Source organism: Nomia melanderi, chromosome 8 (assembly GCF_051020985.1).
Source record: "Nomia melanderi isolate GNS246 chromosome 8, iyNomMela1, whole genome shotgun sequence".
Classification (NCBI taxonomy): Eukaryota; Metazoa; Arthropoda; class Insecta; order Hymenoptera; family Halictidae; genus Nomia; species Nomia melanderi.
The window spans coordinates 14874349-14892106 of record NC_135006.1 but is presented as its reverse complement, the minus strand read 5'-3'; the positions used below and the strand labels follow the sequence as shown (position 1 = coordinate 14892106).

General features: G+C 53.5%; 2 protein-coding genes across 4 annotated transcripts; both read left to right on the top strand.

Moving 5' to 3' along the window:
- The first annotated feature begins 7 nt into the window (after positions 1 to 7).
- LOC116423860 (uncharacterized) lies at positions 8 to 14556 on the top strand. 3 transcript variants are annotated; one of them, XM_076369977.1, is made up of 12 exons: positions 8 to 154; positions 6125 to 6476; positions 6682 to 6876; positions 7119 to 8302; positions 8434 to 8671; positions 8753 to 8911; positions 9253 to 10748; positions 10869 to 11273; positions 11349 to 11477; positions 12693 to 12843; positions 13501 to 14042; positions 14133 to 14556. In XM_076369977.1, the coding sequence occupies exons 2-12, from the start codon at positions 6186 to 6188 to the stop codon at positions 14308 to 14310; spliced, it is 4968 nt and encodes a 1655-aa protein (XP_076226092.1). In that variant the 5' UTR covers positions 8 to 154; positions 6125 to 6185; the 3' UTR covers positions 14311 to 14556. The 3 variants fall into 3 exon arrangements, with proteins under 3 accessions (XP_076226092.1, XP_076226091.1, XP_031825411.2); XM_076369976.1 differs by lacking the exon at positions 8 to 154 and adding an exon at positions 206 to 848; XM_031969551.2 differs by lacking the exons at positions 8 to 154; positions 12693 to 12843; positions 13501 to 14042; positions 14133 to 14556 and adding exons at positions 208 to 848; positions 11916 to 12210.
- Positions 14557 to 14750: 194 nt separating this feature from the next.
- On the top strand, positions 14751 to 17061 carry LOC116423817 (mutS protein homolog 5-like). Its single transcript, XM_076369982.1, has 5 exons — positions 14751 to 15166; positions 15244 to 15445; positions 15521 to 15757; positions 15830 to 15968; positions 16460 to 17061. The coding sequence occupies exons 1-5, from the start codon at positions 14969 to 14971 to the stop codon at positions 17049 to 17051; spliced, it is 1368 nt and encodes a 455-aa protein (XP_076226097.1). The 5' UTR covers positions 14751 to 14968; the 3' UTR covers positions 17052 to 17061.
- Positions 17062 to 17758: the final 697 nt, after the last annotated feature.

The window sequence follows — 17758 nt, the reverse complement described above, 5'->3', positions numbered from 1 at the left end:
GCATCCCGTTCGAGCGAGAAGCGATTCTTGAATAGAAGGCCTGGCATCGAATGGAATGCAGAGAGGAAGGAGTTTCAGGGTGGAGATAGAGAGGGGCAGCGCGACGCGATGCGTTCCGCGGTAGTGGGGAATAGGCCAAGATAGGTAGGAGTAGGTAAGCAAAGTTAGAACGAAGGTAGGAGAATGGTTTTTAAGCCGTGGATCGCGGATTTGCTGGTGGGGATTCGAGGGTCGCCGTTCAGTCCTGATTTCGCGTCGCGCTCGCGAATAGGGAACGGCCGATTCGCACTCCCCTTCGAGACGTCGAGCATTCGAATCGTTGTTCCGTTCCCCGTTTCCAATTTTTATTCTCTTTTGTTTTCCTTCCCTCCTCTCCTCCTCCTCCTCCTCCTCCTCCTCCTCCTGTTCCTCCTCCTGCTCTTCTTTCTTCCTCGTTCTCAGTCTCCGCGTATTTCGAATGTTTCCGCTACTTTGACCGACAGCTCCGTCCCGACGACGGCAGATAGGAAAAGGCGATCCGTCCGCCGTTGCTTATTCGAAAGTAGGCCCGATGGTATCCGAGTCATCAGGCACAGTACCGTAAAACAGACGTCCAAGTGTCGTGACAACGCGCACCCGAGGAATTCAGTTTCGAGCGTGAGTGCGAAAGAGTGTTTGCGAAAACATTGTCGCATCGTGGATAACTTGCCGCGGTGATTGTTCGATCGCCGATTCGTCCTTCACTCTGATCGGGAGCAACATACCAGCAAGGCATACCGATGAAACTTTGAACGATCGATGGATCACGGTGAACGACGGGACACGCTGAGAAGAGAACAGCTGCGGCGAGCCGTTGGAATCGACGATCGGTGTGTAAAATCGACGAATTTCGCGTTGCGATTCCCTTCGCGATCGTGGATCGTTCTTACTTTCCCTTCGCGAAAGAAACGCGAGGAAGGCGCGGTTACTGGCTCGAAGTCGAACCACCGATTGCGAGTGTTCGCGAGCCGGAAACGGAAGCGAGAACACGCAAGATTTCGCGGCGGGAAACGTTACTCGAGGAGGACCTTCTCGAAAGCGTTCTTCGAAGGTGTCTTTCGCGTTACCAACGTCTTCATTTACTCGCCGGCGATCGGTACCCTTATTTTCGATTTTCTTCCGATTCTCTCTCTCCTTATTTCGAGTTCTGCGTTTGTCCCGATGCTGTCTCTTTCTTATCGGTTCTTCGATAAAACGATAGTCCAGGATAGCACGGAAAAGACAGAAAGTACGGATGGGAGTTAGGAAGGAACGGTGAGCGAAATCGGAAGAAGGTTCACGCGGCGTGACGTCGACCCGTTATGTTCCGCGCGCTCGACGTTCCAGCTGCTAGCAAAACCGCGCGCGCGAGCTTTGTTTACGCCCGATCTCGGCGGAGGAACTTCCAAGGTTCAATCAACCTCGAAGAATCTGCCGCGCGATGTTCTGGAAACCGAGAAAACGTGTTCTCGACAGTCCTCCTCGAAGCGATTGTCGGTTATGGTCGTTGTTGCCGCAGTCGAGCGGAGCCTTAACGCGCATTCCAGAAGGCGGGGCTTTCGATTTTTCTCCGCGAGAGCTTATATCATCGCCGGAACACTTCGCCGGAACGAGCGTACATTTCTAACAGTGTTTTCGAGTTCGAGCAGGTTTCGTCATGCTGGAAGAGCCAGCCTTCGCCGAGAAAATTGCGAGACCGGTCTGCCTCCATTGCGCGGGTTCCTTTCTTACCGGTTCGCGGCTGCTGTTCTGTCGCTGGACAGCGGATTCTACGCGTGTACAAACACGAGTACACGGACTTGTGTAGAATTGAACGATATTGTGTTACCTGCAGCTCATTGACACGTTCGCGGACAGGACAGACTTTAATGAGCTGCAGAAACTACTAAAATGCAATCCAAGAGTTAAAGTGCGTAATAATTTCCAAAGATTGAAGCTATATAGAATTATATGCATGTGACTTATAATTCTGAATGTTATCCATGTCATTTTGCGTCGCAATGAAAATGAATGCTGCAGCATTCACGTCCGCGAACGTGTTAAGGTTCTTCAAAGATGTAACTACTTTCCGTCTAATCCTCGTTTAAATCGTTTTAGGAAGTCTCTTTCGCACGGAGATCTCTATTGTCAAGGATAGAATAGATCGAACTCCTGAATACCATAAAATTCATCCCCTAAACGGATGGTCCTCTCCGCACGCTTCGCGCGAACGATCGAGCGAGCAAATTTGCAGCACCGAAGGTAGCGCACGCAACGCGCAACGATAAAACGGGCTGGTCCTCCGCCGTTCGCGGAACTCACACGCGCCGCGAGCTTTCGCCCGGCTCTTAATTTTTAATTAACGCGACGGTGTCTCACGCGCCGCGGGACCACCGTCTTTCTCTCGTTCACCGGCTCCCCCGAGAGCGCGCGTCGTCCTCTCGGTCAGCGAACCGTCGCGATGCATCGCGCGCCGACTCGATCCCCTTCGTTTCGCGAGACCGTCATCCCGTAAGATCCGCTCCGCGGCCGCGTGCCACGGGAAACCGGTAGAAGAGAAAGTCCCGACGAGCCGCGCGTCGAACGTTTTCGGGAGAACGTCTTCCACGTAGCTCGCCGCCCGCGTTCGCGCGGACGCGCTCGAATTTCAGCCGCGGTCCCGCTGGAACCGCGACCGTGCGCGCGGGCAACTTTCACCTTTCGTTGATTCGCGCCGTTTCTCCGTTACCGACGAGGACTCCCCTTCGCATCCGCTGTTCTACAATGCGTTGCGATACCGTCGACCAGCAGGAAGGTGTATCGCGCCGATCAAAGGCCTAGATCGGAGTGGAGGCTTCAAGGATCGAGCGAGGATCCTCCTCGAAACGCTCGTCTCTCCCTCGTTTCGTCTGTCTTTCTCGTTTCTTATTAGAATTCTCATTACGCTCGAACGGTTCCCCGTAGAATCATTATCAATATTACCGGTTCCTCGATAAAAACACGGGAATTCACGATTCGCAGCGCCGTGCGACGCGCGATCGGCAGTTTTCCTCCGCGCGGAAGGCACGGTTCCATTTTCGCGTCGCTTTCCTTTTGCTCGTTATCCTTTCCCGCGGTCCCTAATCAGTCCTATCATTGTAATAAAGGTTCGCGCGGCTGCCTGTTCCGCCGCCGCCCCCCGCCCGGTGCTTTCCGTTCTCTCCTTCTTTCGTTCAATCGTTGCCCTCGCCGCGCCGCGCCGCGACCCGCCTCGACTCGCCTCGACTCACCTCGGCTCGCAGCTTTCCTTCCGCATACCGAAATTCCTGTGAAACTGTGCTCAGCCGATTTCTATCAACGACGGGAAACGACGCGAAACGACGACGAGCGGACCACGGGAAACCGCGCGAGAGCCGGGCCCGGCCGTCGCGGCGAGCCCGCGGATCGTTTGAATCTTATTATTCCCATGCGATCGGCAAAAATCTATGATCCAGTCGAACGAAGCGCATGCGCGCAGGTGCGAAAGAAATGGGTGCGCCACGGTGCACTTGCGCGACTGCGCCTGACCCACATGCCTCGCGAATAAAACTCATCCGTACTGGTTCTTGACAACCTGCCGTTCTCTGCCCCACTCTTGTTCCTCTTCCTCCTCTTCCTCCTCTTCCTCGTTTTTCTCCACGTCCTCGTCTTCATCTGTACGCACTTTGTATAATTGTCCCGTTCCTCCACTGTTCGAGTGGCTCGGCATCGCGATGCTCTAACTTCGATCCCTCTGTTCTCGAGGGAGACGGCGATATTTTTGAATTAACTCTTAGCGCTCCAGACGGTCTTGTGATCTACCGACAAACTCCTGTTTTCATAATACCCCTAGCGGACATTGAAAATGTTATATAAAATTTCTCAGATCTTATTTCCCTCAATACAACAAAATTCAGATATGTGGGAAATCCAGTAATCTTAGGATAGTTTCTATAAATCGACTCATTGAAATACTTTATACTATAACTGGTATCGTAGTGGAGCTTACAGAGTGCAAGGGGTTAAATATGCTATTCGTATCCATCAATAGTAATTCTGAGTTTAATCTGGGTTAGTCGAATATCTCGCAGAAAGTAGCTGCCTTGTCTCCCGGAAACGAGAGATTTCATTTACGCGACTAAACAGGTTTCTCGTGGTTTTCCCTCGTACGCGTCGAACAGAATGAAACCTCATTTCCCAAGTACAAAGAGCACACCCGTGGAACTGTGAAAAATGAAAGGATCGCTGCATCGTGATCGAAATACGTTTTTGTGACCATCGGTTCGTCCACGAATCGGTCCACGATGAGCCGAGCACACACGAACCAGAGCTCTCGTCTCGCGGCCCGTCTGGTCCCGTTTCGTCTGATCGTCTCTTTACGCAACACCGATCTCTAGAAACCTTCCAAGGGAATGTAGGTCGTAGAGATCGGCGCGTCTCCTCCTCGAGTACGCGCGGACACTCGCTGTCCGGTATTTGCATTAGACGTGCACGCGCGCGCGTTCCCGATCGTTACACCTGTGCAGGCGCGCGCGGCGAGTTTCGATTTTCCTCGATCGCCGCCGGGCCGAGCTCGCCGATCGTTTCCGCGTCCCGCCGCGTGCGCCGGCCGAGGACCGGTTCCGGCGTGCCGGGTTCGTTTGCCGACTTTCGGAATTTTTTTACTGGTTCCGTTCGCGGAACCTCGTTGAACGAATTTCGGTCATCGAGACGCCACGGGCCGTGGTAACGTCGAAGAAAGCGACGGGGACGTAAAAACGGGCTGATGGCAGCCGCGGCTCGTCCGCTCTCACCGGATTTACCGGATCTCGAGCTCGTCCGCGCCCCAGGAAGACTTTCTTTTTCGCGTAAGGACCGCGACCTCGATACAGCCCGATCGTCGTCGAGTTGCTCGATTTAACCCTTCGCGCTCGAGAGCGTTCCCGCTACGGGGAAACCGAAGGATCATCGACGATAAGTTTTGCGAGGAGAAATCATATGTAAATCAACTCATCGGAGAGGTCTCTCTTTCGAAACGGATCACTGCGCGAACACGAGGATCTCCCTTAGCAACGAGTTGTCTATTAAATTATATACTCCTTTCGTTATTCGATCAGTGTCGAACCGGTGTTGCAACTGAAAGCTGCTATGTCTCCGAGAATCGTATCATGGACGTACGTTTATGGCTGTGTGAACAGGCTAATTAACGCGGATGTTTGTAATATTTTGCAGTGCTATTGCAGACAGTTTAGTAGAAAGCATGTAATCCTGGAATTCCACGGTGGTGACCGAGGATCGGCGAGCGAGGGGTTAAAAGGCGAGACGGCGGTGACGTCGTCGATAACGAGGAACAGAACGCGGACGAGACCGCGGGTGAATCGCAACGGTGATGCGCGTCCGAGCAACTTTCTCTTCGACTTTACGCAATGACGAGTTTTTCCGTTTCGAGATGAGGATTGATGGTACCGCGCGGAGGAGGGAGGTCGGCCGGGGCGAAGCAGGGTGGGGCGCGACGGTACGCCGTCGTAAGCGGCCGTTCTCACCACCGCGCGCCGCGTTTCTGTCGTGGATCGCGCGCTCGAAGGGAAAGCGAGTCGATTCGAGAGCACCACCGCTCGTCCCGGCGAATCGACGGTCTGTCGATTGATCGCGCAGCTAGAACCGATTCAAAACCGTTAGATAGAACCCGTTATCGCCGGTATCTCGATTGGTCCCCGCTTCGCTTCGCCACGTTTCGTTTCGCTGTACTCCGACGGCCTGCTAGTAGTAGACAGCGGGAACGGCTGGAGCGGATAGATCGCGTGGAACTCGCCGTCGAAGCGGCCGCGGCCGAAACATATACCGGAACGAGGTTGCGCGGTGAAATTCTCGAATTGTTTAGTCCGATTTCGCGGGAAAACCCGTTAGGGTACCATGTGAATCCGAATGAGGGACAACTGACTGACACGGAGAAGGAAAAGGAAGAAACGTAATGAGAACAGTATATTAGACGTTGATGTACTTCGTCAAGTTGATACATCGTTGTCGCTAACGATCGGTTCATTGAATTTCATTTCGTTCTTTCCGTTTTCATGGTATTTTCTTGCTTGTTTTTCATACTAAAAGGGATATCCCGTCAATAGATGCTTATCGCAGTTACAATAATTATCAGAGAAATAATTGAGAGATTCAACTAGCGATTTTTATGCGACAGGTGCAAGATGGAGGAGGAGTCTCGGATCTCCTAACGGGTTGACAACGCGACGAACTCCAGGATGGGCAACAATGGAAGCAGCAACCGGAACGAACAGACCGCGTCCAACCGTTCGAACGGGCTGCCGATTCCGGATGCGAACCGCGGCTGGTCCCAGTCGTTTCCGCGTGAGCTTGCTAAGCATCGGTCTCCGGCGAACGGAGCGGCGGCGGTGGCGGCGGCGCGAAAGGTCCTGCCGGAGCCACCCAACCAGAGATTACGCGCCACCGACAACGGCAGCATCATCCAAAACGGCGGGACCATAAGCGGTCGCAGAGCGTCGACGTACGCGTCGTCGCGCGACCTCTCCAAGGTAAAGCGTGCGACACCGGAAACGAGAACGAAAGATTCGCGTGTATCGAGAACACATTGACAAAGGAATTAACGCGACGAGTTACAAATCGTGTGAAATTTCGTGGACCAACGGTGACCTTCGCATCTGCCGGTCGTATTTGTGCAGGAATCGATCGAGTTAGTTGATAAGTTGACGTGCCAATTCAACGAGTGCTTGATTTCAGCGTGACCGCTTCGGCGAGGGCCAGTTCCGCTGCAGAAGCACTTCGGCGTCGCGCGTCCCGGAGCCGCGGTCCACGAGGATCGAACGAGCCTGCTGTCGCTACCAAGCCGACGCGATTCGACGGCGATCGGACGCGGCCGCCGACCTGAAGAGATTCGGCAGCGAGCCCGACTTGCGTTACTCGGCCGAGTCACAGGTAGTGGATCATCAACACTTCTAACTGTAGAGAACAACGTGAATCTCTTCGAATAGGAATCAATATCCTTCAATTATTCGTTGTCTTGAAAATCTTGCGCGTCGATGTGGATACGTAGCCTCTGAACTTTACGAAAACCTAAGAGTTGGAGTATCGAGACCTATTCGAAGCGATTCAAATTTCGACCGTGTTGGAAACGTCCTGTTTGCAACTGGGACTCGAGTATCTACCACTGATCGCAGGAGTCCCGGACGAACGCCGGATATCCGATGACCGGCGAAGAGGACCGCCTGAGCAACCGCCGCCGGCTGGACAGAGACTACAAGGATCGCGTGGATAGCAGGTACAGAGCTAGGAAGAAGTACAAAGCTCCAGCACCGCCGACCACGCTGCTCGACCTCGGCAACGACTCCGTCTCGACCTCGATCTCTACCTCGATGTCGGCCTCGATGCTGGCCGGGCCCAGCGACCTCGAGGTTCCCTACGGCCGCGAACGCGACGTCCAACCGCCCCCTAGGAAGTCTCGTCTGTTCAAAACCCGGGCCGAGACGAAGAAGGCTAGGGTCGGCTGGCAGCTGTCCGGCTACGACGGACAGAGGCGTCCGCTGCGAGTGGAGCCCGCGCACCAACACCGGTGCCGTCCCGACGACGAGAGCGCGCGCGCCGCGGAGGATTTCGCACGCGGACGCGCCGAGCACCAGCGACCGGCGGATCAGTACGACGGGAAGAACACGCTTCGGCGAAGCGTCAGCAGCCCCGAGTTCCAAGCCGAGCTAATCCAAGTAGCCAGGAGAGTCCGCGACAAGCTGGCGTGCGCCAGCGGCGCCGCGATCGCTAATCATCCTCATCCGATCAGCGGCGAGGCGAGATCGTTGGAGCGCCGGTACGAATCTCCGGACGACCGTGCACCCGATCGTCTCTTTGAAACTGCCCGCGAGCGCTCGGAAGCGACTGGCCTGAGCCGACCCGAGGTCGAGACCGAAACGGACAACGAGAACGAAGACGTTAATCAGAGTTCGAAGACTCGGCACCGGCGGACCGACGAGCGAACCAACGAACAAACGGACGAACGATTACCTAGAGGTTCTAAGAGCGACGAGAAGATCAATGGTTCGAACTTCGAGTTATCCAGCGCTGATCAGGGGTCGGTAGACTGTGCAGCCCGTCGTCGGTCGAATCCTGACGTTCGCAACGATCGGAACGTGTCCGACGGTTCGCTGGCAACACGATCGAAAGAAGCGGTGGACGGTCGGGGTTGGGTGCCAGGAAGGATCGAGCGACGGCTCGGGGACAAGGAAAATCTGGATCCCGGTCGGTGGAACGGCGCGATCGACCCGGTAGATCCGACGAACGGTGTGCAGAGGTACCTGGCTGATGATAAGTGCGAGCCGACGCTTCCGGAGGAACGACGAGAGTATCAACAACCGTGAGTGTCGTATCCGTTTTGCCAGTTGCTGCGCGACGATGGTTATTACATCGTTTCGTTATGAATCATTTTTCATTTTCTGTTTGTTTGTATTTGATATTGGTGAGATGAATGAGTAACTGAATCGGTAGGAATGTCGTGGCCACACGCCACGCACCGAAGACCTTCTACTTCGGCATGAACGAGCTGTTGGTGTCCTCGAGCGAATCCCGTCGCAGGCTGGACCAGTCGAAATTGGAGAAAAGGGAGAAGCGGGAAAAGCGAGAGAAGCGGGAGAGGCGAGAGAAACGGGAGAAGAGGACCGAGTTCCGAGACGAAGAGAACGGCAGATCTTCCATGGAGACTGCCGAGGACACCGATGACACCTCCGTGAGTGGAAACTGTCGGGTTGCTCGAGCTTGTGACCGTTAGACAGCGTTTTCCTTGTATCTTTGTTTCGCTGTGCTTCAGGGGCGCAACGTCGCGGAGGACATCTCGCTGCAACTGCGACCGACGCTACCGAAGAAGCAGCTGGAGATTCCTAGGTTCTCGCCGTCCGCTGCCTGGAGGTTACTCTCGGCAATGGAGACGCCGGGACCCAGCATGAGCACTGCCAGCGAAGAAATGCCGGTTAGCGTTCGTTCGTTCGATTCGTCTACCATTTCGCTAGAGAAATGTCTCACGCGAAACATTTATGATATTGTCACCTCGAGTCTCACTCGTGATGACTAGTGAGGCTTGTCGAAGTGCACGGTATTAACAGGACGGCAGCAATGCTGTATTCTACATAAAGAAAATTAAATTAAATATTGTTATTTAAAGTTATAGGGTACAGCATTATATTCGGAGACTCAGTGACTCGCTTCAGTTCCATTTCTTCAATATTCCGTTTAGATGTGTCGAATAGAATATTACGAACGTCACCGAAATAGACGCTGGTAGTGAACGTGTTAACGTCGTTCTTATTCCAGATAATGTTCGAGGAGCGAATCGAGCGGCTCTCGAGGCCACCGCCCCCGCCGCCTCCGCCGCCGCCTTTGCTGGCGCTGGGTCCTCGCAGCTCCCACGACAAATCAGGAGATTCCGGAATATCCGGCGACGCGGGGGCAGGCAACGAGGACTCGTTGGACGTGAGCACGATCAACCGAGTGAAGACGTCCGCGACGCGGCCGACTTGGACGCCGCAGCAAGACCTCGGCGAAGAATCGAGCAGCGACGCGGGGGTGGATTCACCTTCGCCGTTGCCCGTCCCCTTCAAGTATCCTCCCCGAGCGCGCGTCTTCTCGCTCTCGCTGCCCCGCGAGGATCCACGGTACGGGACGCACTTCGTTGCCCCCGAAACGAAGACGAGGGAGCAGCTGTCGACCTTCAACTCGCTGAAGAAGCTGAAGAGATCCGTGTCAGGGGCGTTCGGGATCGGCGCGCACGAGCTCCGGAGGAAGCACTCGCACGACGCTCTCGACGACAACTGGTTCTTGTCAACGAGCGCGCCGACCTCTTTGCAGCACGGCCAGTCGGCGGAGACGACGACGAGGTTCGCGTCCTCTTGCTGGAAATCGATCGTCGCTCGCGAACGCGGCCACGGCAACAGCCGCGAGGAGAGGTTCGTCGCCGGCGTGAGGACCTATCGCGACACCGAGTTCGACGGCGACGGGGACGGCGACGCCGACGACGACGACGACGAGAACGACGACAACGAAGACGACGACGAAGAGGAGGAGGAGGAAGTGGAGGACGAGGACGACGACGAGGACAGCGACGAGAACGAAGAGAAGGAGAAGAGCAAGGAGAAGAGCAAGGAGAACGAGGAGAAGATGAAAGAGTTCGTGGATGATTTCCCTGTAGCGCTGAAGCCACCGTCCTTCTCGTACCTGTCTCCGGGCGGACACGTGATGTACCTGCCGGAGACGAACGAGGGCGCGAAATACTCGGCTCACGATCGAATCGAGAGAGAGATCGGTGTCGACTACGAGGAGACGAAGGCAGTGGAGAGACGCGTGCACGCGGGTAGCCGTGGCACGCGCGATCGGTACATCTCGAAGCGACGGTCGAGGACCGTAGAGGCCGTAGAGAATTCCGCGGGCGAGTCGAAACAGAAACGAGAGCCACTCGCTCGAGAATCCAACAATTGGTCCGGCAATGGAGAATCGTGCTCGTTGAAACAGTCGAAGCAAACGAAGGAGGAGAAGGGGACGAAAGACGCGAAGGACGCGAAGGAAACGAAATCGCAAGGGAAGAGCGGCTCGAAGAGCAAGCGGTTCACCTTCCAGTCGACGGTCAGACAAATAGAGAGGCGCAGATTGGCCGAGAAGCTGTCGAGGGAGGCCGAGGCGAAGGAGCGGCAGAGGAAAGGGGAGCTGGAGGCCATGAGGAAAGTGGAAGAGGAGTTCCAGCGGAAACGCGCGAAGGAGAAGGCGAACATCAGGCAGCAGTTGCGCTTGTTCAAGGAGATGGAGGAGAATTTCAAGTAAGCGTGCATGGTCGAACCGGGGAGAACGCGTCGCGTGGAGTTCGTTTGTTTGTTTAATAACAGAAGTAGGAAGAGGAAGAACAGGGATGATAATGGATATAACGAACATCTTTGTAGCAACATGGGGAGCGCCGAGTGGGACGGCTCGCAGGCGCGCCGCGCGGATCCCGACGGCGCTCCCTCTTCCACCGCCTCCTCGCCAACTTGGCAGCCAGCCGGAAGCTGCAAGACCCCGCCGCGAAAGAGTCTCGAGAGGTGCAACGATTTCCATCGGAAGAGGGACTCGGGTTCCGGGTCGGGTTCCGACTCCAAGCACCGTCGCGCCGAGGCGAACGGGTACCGGCCGAACTACTACGACTGGGCGCCGGAGAACGCGTCGCACCTGGACGCCAAGCAAACCACCGTTCACCCGAAGATCGTCTGCGACATCCCGAAGAGCTCTCCCGTCTTCGTGGAGCTGAACGCGCAACCTGGCAAGTCGGCGACCACTTCCGACTCCGCTGTCAGGTCCGACAATTACAGGTGAGAGCCGGGTCGTGTTCAGGACGATCCCTGAACCCACGAGCAAAGCATCGCAACGCACGTTTCGTTCCGCAGGAAGGATTTCGCGCACGGCGCGATGATCGCCAAGCAGTCTCTCGCGAGCAGCGACAGCGAACTCTCGCAGCCGAACACGAGGCCGCAGTCCAGGGAGACCGGAGTACAAACGAAAGCCCATCGATCTAGGTACGTTCAACGGTGTCCCCGATGAATCCTCGAGATCCCAGACACCTTGGAGACCCTAGGAATCTTTGAGATCCCCGAAGTCCCGGAGATCCTGGGAATCCTAGATATCCCTCGAATTCTTCGGAAAACCTAGAACTCGCGGGGATCCTCGATCGTGAACCGCGCACGGTGTTACCGGGGTTTCGAGCGGGCGTAACAGGTTCAATTCGAACGCCTCTAGTCATTCAACGGCGCTTCGGTAAAGCGACGCGCGGGAGGGGTTCGCGGGACGAGCGACGCGAGCGCGTAAGAATCTATTTAACCGGGGAAGCCGTCGAACCGACGTCCGCTCCGGTCGTTCTCCCAACGAACCCGGGCAGGAAGGATCGCGCGGACAGTCGCGAGCCTTTCCCGCCGACGTCGTGGACGCAGACAAAACAGCGAACGAACGTTGAACAGGTCGACCAGTCGGGAACGATGCGAAGACGCGGCGACCTCGGAAGAGGAGACTCCGGTGGAGCCGGCGAAACGACCGAGGAACCCTGCGCACGATTTCACGCTGAGCGGGCTGCGACCGTTCACCAGGAGGAGGACCTACCGACCGATTTCCTTCGACCCCCGTCCGTCCACGTTCGTCCCGAGCTGATCGGGTTCGGCAGCCACAGCGAGCCAACGGCTCCTCGAACCAGGAGGGATTTCTTCTACGTCATCTTGTTGCATCATTTTCTGTAATAAAGCACCGAGTACTTTGTTGCGTTTGAATGTCACTTTCATTTCCCGCTGTCGCCACTGCGCTCCGCACGCATGCGCCACCGCAGACGCGCGTGCGTGCTTCGGAAGGTTCGATTAGAGGTAGCGAGCTGGCAACGGTGACCGCTATGAATCCTAATATCAAGAAACATGCGTCCGGCAGTAGAATCGGCAGCGACGGCAGTCGAGGAACGCCTTCCAGCAACTTACTGTATATTCAGCAATTTTTCTCTTGTACCACAAGTTCGCCGATCCTTCAGCGTCTCTATCGTTTTCAGCCGTTCCGAGTTTGAATCCTTATTAGCGAGCAGCGATGACGAGCAGGTCTTCGACGAAGCTGCGAGCAACGTCCCGTCTACTTCCGCTGGTAGATTTGCCAGCGGCGAGAATCGAGGCACGCCTTCCAGCAACTTACTGTATATTCAGCAGTTTTTCTTTCGTACTGCGAGTTCGCCGGTCCTCCAGCGTCGTTACTATCGTTTTCAGTCGCTCCGAGTTTGAATCCTTGCTAGCGGATAGCAGCGATGACGAGACGGCCTTCGATCAGAATACTGCGACTAGTCAACGACGCGGTAGCAGTGGAGCTGAATCCCGACGTCCCGGGAGGGAGGTTTCCGAGTTGGATGAGCCAGATGAGGTGGGTATATTTGTGGACGAAGCGTTGCGAAGTCAATATTTACACTCGACAATATTTTTCATTAAAAACACAATTGATTATCTTCTATAAATTAAGAGACAGAACTATTTTACTTTGATGTTTTATGTGTCGATACATTACGCAAGGTTTAATATTGAATTGAAAATTCTATAAGTTCGCTGCGTCGAATCAGGTGGCGACTAAGGCGCCCCCCGAGTGCAAAGGGTTAATGGACGGGACATGTAGATTTATGTATTTTCATGTTAATAGTTTATAAAACACCGTAGCGAGAAGTACTAGAAATGAAAATAAGTGGTTTCTCGGAATTGTGTTAATAATGATACTAAACAAGTCAGCAATTTAAAAGAAGTTTCATTTGGAATACTGGATATTCAACTTCACAGTTTTGCTGAATTAAATCTCAGTCACCACTCGAGTGCAAAGGGTTAATCAGCAATGATTCAGGGACATGCTTGCAGATTTATGTAATTTCTTCAAAAGTGTTAAGATAGGACATAGAATCTACGAAGTCCGTAGCAATTGATGTCGCAGAACACGTTTCCTTGCTCGTTTCTCCTGCTACATTTTGACGACTATAACCTCGAAAATCGCTGAAAGACTGAACGAAAAGGTCTTTCTTTCCTATCTGCGTCATAGGTGATTCTTTCAATGGTTTGGAAGAAAGATCGGCTCGGCGCAGCCTGCTACGACCTGGCGACCTCCGAATTGCGCGTGATGGAGGACACGAACGACGACTCGGAGGGCTTCTACGTGACCAAAGCGCTGTACAGGCAGTGCAGACCGCGTTGCCTGGTAACGATCGTCGGATCGCCGGCAGTTTTCCTGAACGCGTTGAAGAGAACAGTGCTTGCGGAATCGCCGAGCGAGCGATCGAGTTCGCTCGGCTCGGAGGACGGACCGTGCTCCGCGAGCCTAAAGACCCTAAAGCTCGTTTGCAAAAAGGAGCACAATTACGAGCGATGTTTGCAGAGGGTGAGAAGCCTGCGGCTGTCGTCGGAGCCGAGGAACGCGAGCAGCACCGACAGGATCACCTTCTTGAACAGCATCCTGAACTTCGCCTGTTCCGCGATGATTCACGCGCTGGGATCACTGTTGCTCTTCGTCGACAGACACTGGAACGAGATTGCTCTCGAAGCGTCGGGCAGACCCACCTTCAGCTCTCTCGATTGCCTCGCGCTGTAAGCGATCTCCCGCCGTTTTCTCGCCCATCCGATTTCCCTGTTCGCATCTGATCGTTTCTTTGGGTTCTCTCTTGCTTCCCGGTCAAGACACGACCTGGTCACTCTGGACGAGGACACGTACAGAGCACTGAACATCGTGCAGGCCAGGGATCATCCGAGCTTCTTCAAGTTCGGCAACTGCACCACGCAAACCGGTAGCGCGAGTCTGTTCTGCTTGTTCAAGCGGTACTGCCGTTCGCGACCCGGTGTTCGGTTCCTGTGGTAAGACATCTAGCAATGATGACTGATACAGAAAATTAGGGGTGCTGCTCTAGAATATTTGTAGTCTCTGTTTTAACACGTCAACCAAAATACATAAAAATGACCGAAAAACTTGAATACAACTTGAGAAAAACTTGAATACAGCTCTATGAGAAAAAAGATACGGTTCGTAAGCAAAATATAACCGAAATTTCCATGGCACAGAAGGTGTTAACACGTTGAATGCCATGGAGTGACCTCAACCAAATCGAATTACTATAATTCGTTCGATCGAACGATTTTCTGTTATAAGTAATATCACTTGATGCACTGACATTCGACAATACACACCTGCAATAATAACAACGTGATTCAATTGATATTACGTTGTTTTCATTTTCTATACTTGTCTCGGCAAACGTCACTCAACGTGCTCAAATGTATCTTTTTCATAACTGAGAGATGACTGCTGACATTGAGCTTGAGGATTATATATTGCACAAGTATAAAGAATGAATTAAAGAGAAAAAAAACTCATTACATTAAACGTTATCGATAGCATCAAGTAAAAATTGAGCTCCACAGTGCCTAAACGCGAGCCTGCATCTCAGCCTCGAATATCATCAAAGTCATCGGATACCATCGAACATCATGTATCTCGCTGCTACTTCCGCAGGAAAACGATGCAGCACCCGACGCGCGACGCGAACGTGCTCCAGCAGAGACTGAACGCGATCGAGTTCTTCCTGAACCCCAGCAATCGAACCGTCGTCGAGAATCTGTCGTGCTCCTTGGATCGCGTCGATCGGCTGACGAACACCGTACTAGCCTGTTGCTCCGGGCCACGAGCGAAGACGTCGAATTGGTACAAAATGCACCAGGTGAACGATCCCCAGTTTCCGGACGTCCGTTTCGTTAATTCGCTCCTCTGACTGCGATCCCGGTTCGAAACTTCCAGACTGTTTCGCGCGTGATCCGTATCGCCGATCTGTGCGAGGAACACGCGGACAGAATCGAGATCTTCAAGCGGGTCGCGGAGAGCGTGACGAACGAAGCGCGCTACGTGAAATACTTCATCGAATACATAGTGGACTTCGGAGAGAGCAGGCGGGAGAGAAAGCTCGTTGTCAAGCCGAGCGTGGATCCCTTGCTGGACGAACGTGCGTAAAACGGTCGCTTTTCCTTATTCCCGCTGAATGCTCGATGATCGATCCACAATGTCGGCCAACCGCCAGTGAACCACGCGCGGCGCGCCCTGCCCGAGCTACTAACCCGAATGGCCGAGAAGGACATGCGCGAACATCTGCCGCCGTCCGTGACGGGCTGCAACATGGTCTATCTGCCGAACATCGGCTACGTGCTGGCGATCAACAAATGGTACCCGACCCCGCCGGACGCCGCGGAGCTGCCGAACCTAGAGTTCAAGTTTAGCATCAACGGTGTACATTATTACAAGAGCTCCTCGGCGAAAGGTCGGTGCGCCGCGCGTCTCCTGCGTTTCCTTCTCGCTTCGATTTCGGTTTCGCTCATGCGACTCGTTTCAGAACTGGACGAGACCGTGGGCGACGTGATTCTGAAGATAGCGATCCGGCAGAACCGCATCCTGCAGAAGCTGACGCGGTACGCGAGGAAGCACGCCGGCTCGATCGCGCGGGCGATCGAACGTTGCGCTGAACTGGACACGTGCGTATTATATGGTAGCTGATGTTTCCTTTCAAGAAGTGGCGGCTTGTAAAATTAGGCTGCTGCTCTAGAAAATGTTTAGCTCTCGTTTTAACTCTTTCGGGTTCTCGATGTGTTAACAATAGGTTTACGGACGTTTGTCCGGTTTATTCTGTTGTTCCTAGAAAGATTGATGTACCATTTAGATCTTGGAAATTGGGGATTTAATGAGGACGATGTAATATGAAATTCATTGAACCGTTTCATTATTATCGCACGTTTATCTTGCCGAATGTCACCATACAGATAGCATTATTTGTAATATAAAAATATTTACAAATAATCGTTTAATTGACCGTATTACGATTTGGTCACCGGTGACCCAACGGTATTCAAAGTGTCAAATGTTATCGATAATGTCAAGCGGAGATACTCTTGAAAACTGCTCGCGACAGTTTTACTCCAAACGCTATTGCGAATCGATTTGAAATCATCCTCGCCGATGTTCGCAGGCTATTGGCGTTCGCAGGTGCGGCGCGCGACCATGATTACGCGAGACCAATTATAACCGAGTCGAAGGTGATCGACGCCAAGGAATCGCGGCATCCTCTGCTCGAGTTCTCAACGACTTTCGTACCCAACGACGTGCGATCCGGGAGCAACGGAAGCCTGATCAAGATCTTAACAGGGCCGAACTCTTGCGGGAAGAGCGTTTATCTGAAGCAGATCGGACTGCTGTTGTTCATGGCTCACGTTGGCTCGTACGTGGCTGCGAAATCGGCTACCATAGGGACGATCCGTCGCATCTCCACTCAAATGTCCATCACGGAGAGCGTCGGCTTGAACGCGAGCTCCTTCTTGCAGAACCTTCGACAGATAAACACTGCCATTCGAGCGTCCACCTCCGATTCCGTGGTGCTCGCGGATGAATTTGACAGGGGAACGTCGGAGTCAAGCGGAAGCTCGCTGCTCGCGGCGGTCCTGGACGAGTTCGCGGCGAGGGGCCAGCAGTGTCCGCACGTTTTCGCGGCGACGCACGCGCACGCGGTCCTCGAGATGCTGCCCGAATCGTCGCTCGTCGAACTATTGGTAACTTTCGAATGATACCGATCTTGTACTTTTTATTTCGCTCCGCCGCGTATATCTTGATCAGACTTTCGAGTACGCCATCAACGAGCAAGAGTCTTTGGTTCTGCTGCACCGATTGGCCAACGGCAGCGCGTCGAGCAGCTTCGCTCACTTGGCAGCGAGAATCGCTGAACTAGACGAGAGCGTCGTTCAACGAAGCTTACGGGTAAGCAGTCGCGACCCGAAATCAACTGGAAATGATCCCCTTTCGTTCGGGTTTCAGGTGTTCGAATCAATGAAGCAGCAGGAGCTCCCGTCGCCTGTCGGTCGACGTTGCGAGGCGTAAGGATTCTTCGGTCGCTGGATCGATGTCTTAAATTTTGTTAAGAAGCTTGTAAACTTTTTGATACAACCTCGATTTCAGGTTGCGTCTCATCGTGGAATTAGCCAAGGCTGGAGCGAATCTGGATTTGGAACAATTGAAATCAGTGCTGCGAAGAATTATGACGCTTAAGTGAATCGGTCGAAAGGAATCAACAGAGATGAAAAATATGGCTGTTATCGATTTTTAACAATAAAGATCGAGCTTTCAGTCGCTTTTCAAAGCTTTTTATCCCAATATTTCACACATCGATGCATTATATACAGTTGAATATCAAATTTTATAGTTTTACTACATGAAATCAAGTGGTGACTGAGAGTAGCCTCTCAAATACAAAGCGTTAATAAAGGCAAATGATTTT